Source organism: Impatiens glandulifera, chromosome 2 (assembly GCF_907164915.1).
Source record: "Impatiens glandulifera chromosome 2, dImpGla2.1, whole genome shotgun sequence".
NCBI classification, from domain to species: domain Eukaryota; kingdom Viridiplantae; phylum Streptophyta; class Magnoliopsida; order Ericales; family Balsaminaceae; genus Impatiens; species Impatiens glandulifera.
Window position 1 is genome coordinate 62,846,074 of NC_061863.1, and position 12,158 is coordinate 62,858,231.

A 12,158-nucleotide genomic window follows, 5' to 3' on the forward strand; every position below is an offset into this window, starting at 1 on the left:
TCGACGGTGCCTCTTCGATTCGTTCTTCATCGCTGAGAAAGAAGAGAAAATCTTCTCCGCCACCATTAGGGTTTCACGGCGGAGAAGACGGGAAGAAAGGGGCTGGATGAGAGAGAAACTGAAACGAAAATGAAAAAAAATTAAGCCTTTATAGGGTTCAGGGTGCGTGACGCATGGGTAAAATGGTCATTAAAAAATTTGGGGGTCACCAGCGCTATAAAAATTAGTGGGCCGCACCATCGGCTATTTGGCCCTATTTTGGGGTAATTTCCTCAAATTTCCCGATTTAGAGCTCATTTGATCCTCGGTTTTTATTCAAAACTCAAGTATCACTTCATACATTTTATTATTACCTTTTTATCTATAAAATATCAAAATTGTCATTTATTTAATTATTTTCCTATTCATTCAAGATATGGGGATAAAAAATTGGGGATATTTTTGTCCTTCAACAAAAAAAAATTCAAACTAGGATTTTTAAGGAAAAAATTGTAAAAACCAAAGTTCAAACGAGATCATAGTACATTGCGAATTAGTTGTAGCCTTGTAGGCACGAGGCGATATTCTGCCATAGTTGATCTTTCAATTAGTTGATATTGGCCTTCGTTAAAGGCCCGTTTAATTTTTATGGGCCTTCATTTTAAGCCTGTTTATTTTCTTTTGGGGCTTTCTTTTGGGCCCCTTTTATTTTCTTGGGACTTCGTTTTCAGGCTTATTCTGATAACTACTGACATTGCTGAGAGCATTTGTACTTGACATACAACTTTGAAAAGAATATTGGGAAAAGACATTGAAAATCTGAAACAAGGCCGGAATATATAATTTACTTGTCCTAATCTATTAAAAAAAAACTTTAAAATTCAATAACATAAATCTTGAATTGATCAATCAAACATAGACTATGTTATACCGTAAAACAAATCTTGGAAAAAGATTAATATTAATTTACCTTTGCGGATGCTGGAAGTGGGGGAGGAAAAGTCTGTACATGATGCTACATGTGAGGAACAAGAGTCCGTCTGTCCGGGATGCTGTTAATATATTTAACTTTGCGGATGCCGAAAGACAGAAGAGTCAATGACTGAAAATAGAAAAGGAAGAAAGAAGAGTTGGGCCGGCTTGAAATGAGAAATAAATTTAGGGTTTAACAAGGCTTTTTACACGGGACTAAGAAAACTTATTTTCGTTGAGTTTATCATTTTTAAATATAACTGCCAAGCAATTTATTTTTAGACGTCCATATTTTATTATTATTATTCAGAAAGGAAGATACAAATACCTTCCCTGTCAAACCAGAACAAGAGGGCTTAACAAGGCTTTTTATTTAAGCAAATAATGGACAAGATATATTTAATAGTAATGGGGTAGCAGCTTAACACAAGAAAGCATAACATTAAAGTTATTGTCTATCAATAAGCCCGCAAAGCACCTTAACTCATTAATTTGCCCCTTTACAAAAATTTAATTGTTCAATAAAGCTTTTACTAGTACAAATTTTAACCCTAGGGATATGAGTAATAAAAAAAAAACTTACTTGGGTTGGGGAAGGGTAGGTTGACATGTCAACAACAAATGATAAAAAACAATTATGCAAAATGAAATTTCAATCAGGAAACAGTAATTTTTATGAGTGATGGGGTGGGGTGGGTGGGGGAGCAAGTTATTAAGTTTAAATAAGTCCCTGGCGTTGCAAATCAGCATAGGTCTTTTTGTTATAGATGTTCCCTTCCCTGTCTTCGTATTCTTCTTCAAGGTCTGGACGCCACTTGTCCACACCTTGTTTCTCTTGTATTTTCTCCCACAGATGCCTTGCCTCCTACACATCCAGCATTTTTTGTTAGTTATTTGCAACATTTATATAATAAAATCCCATAACAAATATACCTCTATCGATGTGATTTCGTTGAAATTCTTGGTGTTTGGAATGCCAAGACACCTCATTCCGTGTTGATGGCGCCATTCCTTGAAGTGCCTCTCATAAGCCCTGCGCCCCCAATAACTATGGTTGCCACATATCTCGCATTTAAACTCCTGATTAATCGTTATTTATTATAATCAGACACACCAAAAATCAATACCACCAATATGCAAAAGAATCAATCTGGTTACCTGACCAAGACCATGAAGCTTGTATAACCAATAAGGAATTGGCTTCCCATCCCAACCCATTGGTAGCTTAAGGGGATTATATATCTGCTGCTCTTCATCATCACTCTCAATCTCAGCATGCTCTTCTTCCTATTATCATAGATATCATCTCCATCTTAATATTTAATACAACTACAATTATATCTCCCCATTACAAATACAGAAAGAGAGTCGTTAGTTTGTTACCTCCTCACGTTCAGCTTCCATTTCCTCAAAAGTCAAGGCTTGTTTCTTCACAATATTCTCTTTTGTCCCTACAATAGTCTGTTGCAGGTAATCAATCAATCAATCAAACTTATTAAGCATTCAAGGATGACAATACAGTAATAAGCATGCTATGAAAAATCAAGGAAAGAATAACATAAAATACTAACATCATCCAACAGATCACAGAGTTTTATCACTTTGGCTTCCAGTAGAGCAACTTCTTTAGCATATTCATCCTGATGAAGAACTGTTGAAGAGCCATTCCGTTCTGATGCATGTGAACCTTTGGCAAAATGCTTTTTGTCCAGCTTCTCAAGAGGTGTATGCTGTATTAAAAGGGAAATACTCATAACATTCAATTATTAATGCCAGAAATACCAAAAATTCTGAAAGCATTACCACACTATGAGCTGTTTTGAGATAACAACTTTTTCATGTTGATCATGTTTGCCAAAAATCACAATGATATATAGAAAAATTTGTTTCATAATTAAAAAATAATATAATCATGATCTAGAAACAAAATTATCTCTTTAAGGTCACATTTAAACAAATCTAATTATGATCCTTTTTAGTTTACATGGGTATTTCCATCCAATAAATTTTCAAGGATATTGTTTCTTAAAACTCGTCCAAAATACTAGGATTCACGTCAAATTGGAAAGAGAGAATACTAAACAAAAAGCAACTTATCACAATTGAAGAACTTCAATATGTTTATTATATCCTTTCACCATTCCTGAGTTTTCATTGAACAATTTCTGATTACATATAAAAGCAAATTAATACATAACTATAAAAGCGAATGTGGTCCAAAGCATTACATGCAACAACAGGCAGCATATTGGATTTTAAAAGTGCCAAAAACAGTGAACGATCATAAGATACCTAAGACCACACAGGGCTAACTACTAAATTATCTGGATTTTTCAATCCATAAACCACTTTCCCACTAACATGCCCAAATCAAAAGGTTAGTTTGCATCCAAACAAAAACAAACCCAAGGCATACAGAATAACCACGGTTCCTTTACTTACCATGCCTTCTCTATCTTATGATTTTACAGATATCGATATCAAGGATACATATCAGATTGCCTCATTTTTACCATCAGAGAAAGAAAAAAATTGTTTACGAAACAGATGTCAAGAAGAAAATAATTACCTTTGTGAGGAAAAGCCTCTTTGCTCGTTGCTGTACAGTACCCCCTGTTTTCAGCCCTAACGCAGCCAATGCCTAACAATAAAATACCAGAGGAATTAATGATGATTGGCATACAGTATCAATTATCAGTCAAAACATCTTAATTATGTTAATTATTATAAAATATGTAATTTTTCAATTTTATCTTCTAATTGTAGTAAATATTTAGTGGGATTAGACAAATGTTGGAGGTTCGAATTTGAAATTCTTGCCAATTCAATGTGCTTGATGATTGAGTTGGTCGATGAATAACATTCAATCAACAATGTTACAGACGGCTTGGGATAGCAATTGTTTGTATTATTAGAAGTCACCTTCGCGATAACATTATTAATACAAACTTGTAAGAAAAAATTATCCCTAGACTAGTGTAAAAGAACTTGGACTTCTATTCATGAATATGATGTTATCCAAGTAGTTTTGATTAATAAGAATTTATCATCCTTAAACAATTTCTATATCCTACTCCTCTCCTATCATGATATCTCACTCAGATCAATTTTGTCACAACAATGATAGTCCGTCAAAATTACAACAGATCAGCAGGCAAGTTTTTCATTAACGCTATCATCATTTTGCACCCAGAATCTAAACACTGAAAGCTCAGCCAAATAAAAAGCACTCATGTTTACCCTCCCATATAGATGCAATAACTATGAATGCTTTTCAGAATATAAGCCAGAGTGAGAAGGGATCACATAAGATATGATGGCATATACCTCCTTTAACCTGTCTTGCCCTATTTCTAACAACTCTTCAACGGAACTGTAATAATCAAGATCAAGTGCAGTAAGCTCAGCTGGAACATTTCCATTTTCTTGACCCTCCTCTTCCCATCCTTCAACCTTTCCATGGTTCCATTGCTCCTCAAATTCACTTGTAACCTGCAGCAAAGACAGAAAAATTACAATATCTTAAACATTAAGAAAATAATGCAAACAAGTAATTAAGGTATTTCCGATAACATTATAGAAAGGCCAGCAAAAGAGTCACTTAGTTCAATTAACATCAAATAAACACCCAATATGGTCTTACAGGTGTTTATACATTTATGGTTTTAGTGATATATATGCTCATTTACCACTTTGTTTTTTATTCTCAGGCCCAATCGTGTTGAGGATAAGGTCTTCATGTCATTAAACTTCCAGCCCTAATTGCTATATAACGCAGAAATGTTCTACAAAGATTACATTTATAACAAATAGACAGAATACTAAATACCCCTAACTGAACCCCTGCACCAAAATATAAAGAAATATAAATAAAATTTTGAAGAACTATTTGAAGATGGAAAACAAAAACAGCCACATTAAACAATATACTCACAACTTTGCTGTTTAAGAAAAAACACGAAAGGAGGGAGAGAAATAATAAAAACTTTTAAAAAGATACCTTCGAGAATATTCTATCAAGATCTTGCAATGGCTCTGTCCTCACAAAGAAATATACAAGGTACTCAAGTAACTTCTGCAAATACTCCTTGTACTGCCTACACAAAAAGGGTAACACTACAGATGAATATGCAAAATACAAACCATAGAAAGAACATAGACTAACAACTTGCATAATGTGTACTGTAGCTGCAGATAGCCTATGCAAACTCAGTAACATATAAACATTTCATGAGCTTTTCTCAAAAATAAAAATAAAATCGTGAGATTTTTCTCGGAAAAAAAAAATCATGAGCTAATAGAACAAAAAGCACATTTTCAAGCATGCTAGGATCACTAGACTGACAAAACATATTTTAAGTTTATTTTACAGAATATATCAAGATTTTGAGAGAACAATTACAACATGGAAAGTCAAAGAAAGAATCACCTAACATGCTTCTTTGAAGAGCTGATGACTGACATATCAAGAAAGAGGTAGCATAGTTGTTGAGACATGATTATACATGGGGTCAAATGTTCCCCTGGAGAAATTTGTTATTATTTAGGAAAACGGATCTATCATTTTGGAAAATCCTTTAAATACTTTATATTTCACAAGATCAAAACAAAAGTCAGATTTTAGTACTGAATCATTCATTGTATTCACTTCATCTAAAAATCCATTGCTACAAACACAGTGTTGGTTCATAACGCATTTCACAAATCTAAATGTATGCCTAACTGCCATGATCTAACACGACATCAATTCATGTGGTCCACATCAATCAGAGCCCACAAAAGTAATGATTCTTTCAGAAGCAAAGATAAGTATGTGCCTTAGTATAGGTTTGTTTTTGACAGCTATAATATGTCCAACTATCATATAGATTCATGTGTTTCATATAAATCAGAGGCCAAAAAAAGTTATGATTCCTACATGTAGCTAGGATCGTATGGTGATCATCCTTGGACGTGGAAGCAGGCAGAGGAGGGTATTGCGACTAATATTGGAGAAGAAATTAGAACCAAACTGTAATGGCTATAGGAAAGTAGTCTAAAGTAACTTTAACTTGCAAATTGTAAGCATGTGTAATAGAGAGAGAGAGAGAGAGAGAGATTACTGTGTACGCTTCTGTTTGCGAGGAATTTTATGTGGCCGTGAAAAAATGTCAAGGTATGCAGCATACTCAATTGGCTCTCCAAATTTCGAGTTAATGTACTCGTTGTACAATTCATGCATATCCAGATATCTTCCAAATGCTTCCTGGAAATGGAAACAACATACTGGTAAATTGAACAATACATAGTCTCAAAGAATATATAATGAAACAAGCACAATAAGTACGAAATTCAACAGAATTGAAATGTTATGTGAAATGTGCAGGAGGAGTGACACAACTAGCCCCACCTCTCCAGTAAATTCAATATGCGGCTCCTCCTTAAGTAATGCCTCATGCTCCTCATTGATATCAACAACAAGTGCACCTGGATGCCGTCTATGATAATCCCGAATCTGCATACATCAATGAGGAATAATCTCAAAAACATACAATAGTGTGTGCCAACCTAATTAGCATAAATCAACAGAGGAAAATGTAAAAATGAAGCGCAACATAGATAGATATGGAACCTCCTTCAATCTATCGTAAAAAGCGCTGAAGATGTTGGTTCCTGTGGCAGTTTGACCTCCAAGAGCGCCAATCTCGTCTTTTCTGGAACTATCTTTGTCTTCATAAATCTCAACCTGAAATGAATCATCTAATTGAGGTTCTAATACTTTATATAATACTTGAAGCACAATTTCCAAAGAGAGTAGGGAGCGGATACTGACAAGTTTGAGAGTAGTCTCGCTGATTTGATCGATCATGTTGCGGACGCGAAGGCTTTGATAGAGTCGGTCCTTGCTGGTCGCCGGATCAGTCTGGAGGTGCTGCACGACGAGTCGCTCGAGCCGCTCGACCTCTTCATGACCGGAGCGAGTAAGCTCGAGTAGAGTCGAAGACATTATTTTCTTCTGATTACCTTCCCACTCCTGCTTCTGCTCTTGTCGACTTCAGTGTACACTAGGGTTCCTCTCTCGGCTGAGAGGGAAATGACTAATGAGATTATGAGAATGGAGGGGAAATAAATGAGGAAACAACAAGTTAACTCACAAAATATATATATATATTATATTTTCATTCCCAAAAAAAACATTAATATATATTTTCGAAAAATTCATATTAACTTGCTCCATTCAAATGATAAAAAACATATTCATATTATATTTTAATTATTAAAAAAAAAAAATCAATCACGTCTTATAAGTAAAAATCTTTTTATTTTGTCAAATTTAAAATTTATTTAAAATAAACAGTTTATTTGTCCCACCAAATTAATCCGGTAGGATAGATTTTCACCTCAAATTATCCCGTTATGGACGGTTTTTCCCGATTTTTACGATGTTATTTTTGTCTCCTTCATCCCAATTTCACTTTGCTTATGTAAGGAAGAATATAAACACAATTAAATATATAACATCAATAATATATTTATTTATTCTTTTTAATTTATAAGAAATTTAAATTTTAATATTAAAAATTATGTTTATATAATTTCATTAAAGATATTTTATTTTATTTTTAAAATATGATATAACAGTGTTCTGCGGGGCAGGTATTCTCCGAAATCGAACGGGAGGGAGATAGTAGTAAAAATAAATTTCCGAAATAAAATGGGACAGGATGATAAACGCATAATCCATATCAATCCACTTTATTCAATTCGATGCATTTTGAATAGAAACAAAATGACCTTCTATTTAATTAAAAAAATAAATTTATTTATAGACTTAATTTAATCTAAATAAATATATATTTAAAATAGTTGTGATTTATTTTTATTTTAAAAGAAGGAAAAATAGATTTTCTGATAGGCAGCTGGCACCCTCGCCTTTTCATTTTCTGCTCAATAATTCATTTATAGAGAAACATGTCCTAATCCAGGGGAGAGACTGGGGATACTTGGTTTGATCGTAAGAAATCTCAAAATCTACCCAGCAAATGTGGAACTTTAGTACGTCTTTGTCAGGTGGAGATGAAGAATTGCAAGACGGGTTCTTGGATCAATCCGAAGGTGTTGGCTCTCTTTCTCATACGCAGGTAATCCTCTCGTTATGTTTGTTTTTAGTATCTGCTTGGATTCAAACACACACCAAAATCATTGACTAATCATCGTCTTCTTCCAAACCAGAGAATCTATGGATTTGCTGCTTGTTTACTTGCCGGCGTGGTCATGATGTTTCTGGTGAGACCCAAAATTTGCTTACTTTTTTTTGTTCAATATATACACTCTAGTTAGTGGGTACATAGACACTGTTTTCCTATAACAATGGATCATTGCAGTTGATCTAATTCGAAGTAAACGGAACAAGAATGTACAATATGCATCAAAGTGGAGTTATTCTTGTTCTAGTCTGTTTGATTTCAGCAACTTTGTGATTCCAAAATGCTATGGCATTTGCTTATTTTCTAGCTCAAGTGAACATTATGATACCAATTAGGATTAGGGCTTCCAAGGGATAATTACAAACAAAGTCTTAGATTAGATGCTCACAAACAAACCAATGACGGTTAATATGAATGTCACATCAATCGTGAAAAAACAATATTGGTTTAGTACATGTCATAAATTAAGCAAACAAAGGAAAAACATGAGAAATGACCTGAGTATCCGTCTCAACACTCCCCTGATACATAATTCCTCCCCGAAAAGGAGAACCCTAATGTTCCAAACACCCCTACGTATCATTGCAATCATCTACTTCTCATGTAGGTCAATACTCTACCAAATGCTCAATGCATCAATTGATGTTCTCATAATTGCTCAAGTCCACTTGAAGGCTTATTCCCTCAACAATGGTGGCGTTGTCACAATCTCTTCCAAATCTGGTCTCTTCCGTCGTAGTTAACACCACTATGTAATCTCTGCTTCTCTTTATTAAGTTTTGAATGTTCAGTGATGAAGTTCAACAAAATAATCAAAAGAAGGTGGCTTATGTAGAAATTATAACTAGTTGGTCATTGCTCAATGGGCCTCTTCCTCTTCTTAAGAATGTTGTCCATGGATTTTTCAGTTATCAAGTGAGCAAGTATTTGTATTTCATTTGAGTTGTTTACTTTCTAAGTTCTTCAATCATCAATATTGTTGTTATACTTCATTCTTCACAAAAATATGATACTGGTAAAAGTCCTGGCATCATTATATAGGACTTGTAAAGTTGTGCTAAATTATGAAAATAATGCTTATGCAAATTTTGGCATAAAAACTAGATCTTTTACAAATATGTGAATTAAAAGACCCTCATTTTCTCTTTATGTACTATGCCAACATATAAGGTTCCTTTGTCCCACACATTTAAATTTACTCCCTCTTAGGCTTTGATGAACTTAAGTTCTTGTCTTGATATAAAAGATGATTTTTACTTTTGTGATACACTAAAGCCATTTTTCTCCATGGGTTCAACTGTTAAATTTACAGTGGAATATGTATGATTCTGATCATATCCAGAACCTATGAAGCTTAATAATGCATTATCTACACAAAAGTTCCTCCCAAGTGCCTTCTTGACATATTTTCCCCACCTTGTGGTCTTTGCAGTCATTGATTGTGTTTGTCAAACCTATCAAGTTTGCTGTACTATTCACCTTTGGGAACATTTTTGCTGTTGGGAGGTAACTGCTGAGCTAATTGACTAAAGCTGTGATTCATTAATGTTACATTATTTTTACCAAAATAAGTCTGCCTCACAACTTAGAACAGCAGCTAGTGAAATTTGAGACTTAAAATGAATAAATAAATAAATAATTGTGAGGAAGACACGTCTTTAAGCGAGCATGTTATATGTTGAATATTTTGTCTTTGTAACAATGAACTTGCTCCATGTATGGCAGCACAGCATTCGTTATCGGGCCAATGGTACAAATTAAAATGATGCTTGATCCTGTGCGCATTTATGCAACTGCTGTTTATGTTGGCTGTGCTGTTGTGGCACTCATTTGTGCTCTTTGGGTAAGCCCATGATCTTAAACTGCTCATTGCTATAATAATAATGATGTCTCATGATGATCATTTGAGTTATCAGATAGATGTTAAGCTTGTGATGGATCAATTCAAATTTCCAACAAATATTGATAGAAATTCAAAATTTTAACCTTGGGTAGTTGTCAAGAGGCTTTGGATTCCCATTGAAAGCATCATATTGAAGATCATGGAAGTTGGTTGGCCCAGACCTAGTTACAAAATAATAACAATATTAACTAAATAAGGAATTTAAAGTTTTAGATTACTAAGCACATTTAGGCACTCTTGGTTGAAACAGCAAGTTCATTTAAGGCTATGAGCCAATTGGGGTCCTGCATATTTTTATCTGTAAGACTGTAACCTATTTGTTGTTGGTTTCGTTAATCTTGTAGATCCATAGCAAAATTTTGACTTTACTGGCTATTATATGCGAGATCTGTGCCCTTGTTTGGTAAGAAGAACTTTCAATAAAGAATATTTATTGACTATTGACGTGTTGCGTAAAAATTCAGTGATTGCACATTTTTTAACCATTCAGGCTTGTCTGACTTACAAAATTATAATTTACAGGTATAGTTTGAGCTACATACCGTTTGCTCGAAGAATGGTTTCCAACTTGACAGTTCGTTTATTTGACACTGAGATCTAAGCAAATTCCCCAGATTGAAGAAATTTCCAGGCACATAAGTTTGATTGAGAGTAGGCTTCTTTTGTTCTTCGGTTTCCAGATTATGCTATTTTTTTGTGAATGTGTGTTCTATTTAAATGTACTATTATTATATATATGAGAAGAAAATTAACACGGTTCTTTGTTTCATCTGTTTCGTATGAACACCTTCCCAAACGCTAGGAAATGTGTGTACGATCATCGTGTGGTTTCCACTTGGCTTCTTATTTATTGCAATATTAGTGATATCACCCTAAATATCTCAAAAGAAATGTCACATAAAAAATTTTCAGTTTTATAAAAGTGAATTATGGATCAAGATTACAGTGCCAATTTTGGTTAAAAAAAGTCGCATTGTTCTTAAACAGAAATGTAATGTCATTATACGATGGACTAACTAAGCTTTTTATTTCTACTCTTCTTCTATGAATTTAGGTTAACAAACAACTTCTGGTCATCTTAAACAATTGCCAGGAATTCACGTGCTTAGTGCTATCTACCACTATAAAATTTTCAAATCTGACCTTCTTATAGTTCCATGGAGAATTACCTTTGACATTAACTAAGCAAAATTGGGGTGGTGGTTAGGTTAAAGTCAAGAAAAGGTGGGTAAAAAGCACTAAAATTTCAACAACAAAATAGTTGGTATAAAAGTTTGTTCAATTTAACTAGCATCTTCATTATAATGTCTTAAAAAGATTATTCAAACCTTACTCTCTTTAGACTTTGAGTTTAACTTAATTAGTTTATTTGAAAATATGTTATTTTTGTAATTAGTTGAGTTTTTATGTTAAAATTTTATGATTTTAGAGAAGGCTAACTAGTGTAATTTAGATAAACTCTTAAATTAGTTAAATTTTTATAATTTTAAATTTATAATCATAAAGTTTTACGAGTTTATAAATAGTTTTTGATTTTACGATTATTTAAATAAATTTATACCCAAGTGAATATATAACAAATGAGTATCAAAATTTTTAAAATATTTAAGTTGGTGGTTAGATTGTTTATTTTATAAGAAAGATCAACCTTTGTAACATGTTATTGGGTTGGTGAAGGTGTATCACATGAACATTATTATTATTATACCACACAAATCACTATTACTAGTCTTAGTCTACCACCTTTCTATTAACTAATAATATTATATCGAATTAAGACTTAAATGTGGATCCTCTCAAGCTGGCTTACCAAGCCAAATTGGACTTTGTTATTAGTGTGATTGGGCATAAAATATCAAATTAATTCCATGAAAATGCAATGTACCATCTTCAATTTAATTTATAATTATGATCAATGTCATTATCACTATGAGTAGGTGACATATATTTGACTGTTTAATTCATCATCACACACACACACACACACACATATATATATATATATATATATATATATATATATATATATATATATATATATATATATATATATATATATATATATATATATAATTTTTTAGTTTGATTTTGAATAATTTTTTTTTTTTTTTAAATTA

The 12,158-nt window shown here is 33.1% G+C and overlaps 2 protein-coding genes across 2 annotated transcripts; one reads left to right on the forward strand and one right to left on the reverse strand.

Moving 5' to 3' along the window:
- Nucleotides 1-1,372: 1,372 nt before the first annotated feature.
- On the reverse strand, nt 1,373-7,053 carry LOC124926659 (splicing factor SF3a60 homolog). Its single transcript, XM_047466935.1, has 12 exons — nt 6,764-7,053; nt 6,563-6,676; nt 6,341-6,445; nt 6,054-6,196; nt 4,952-5,048; nt 4,279-4,443; nt 3,521-3,592; nt 2,523-2,681; nt 2,335-2,412; nt 2,110-2,238; nt 1,885-2,031; nt 1,373-1,816 (listed from the first exon to the last, which is right to left on the reverse strand). The coding sequence occupies exons 1-12, from the start codon at nt 6,935-6,937 to the stop codon at nt 1,670-1,672; spliced, it is 1,530 nt and encodes a 509-aa protein (XP_047322891.1). The 5' UTR covers nt 6,938-7,053; the 3' UTR covers nt 1,373-1,669.
- Nucleotides 7,054-7,879: 826 nt separating this feature from the next.
- Nucleotides 7,880-10,810, forward strand: LOC124926299 (vesicle transport protein SFT2B). The gene is made up of 6 exons (XM_047466495.1): nt 7,880-8,072; nt 8,164-8,217; nt 9,571-9,644; nt 9,864-9,981; nt 10,386-10,444; nt 10,564-10,810. Exons 1-6 carry the CDS (start codon nt 7,974-7,976, stop codon nt 10,640-10,642), a joined length of 483 nt encoding a protein of 160 aa, XP_047322451.1. The 5' UTR covers nt 7,880-7,973; the 3' UTR covers nt 10,643-10,810.
- The last annotated feature ends 1,348 nt before the right edge of the window (nt 10,811-12,158 follow it).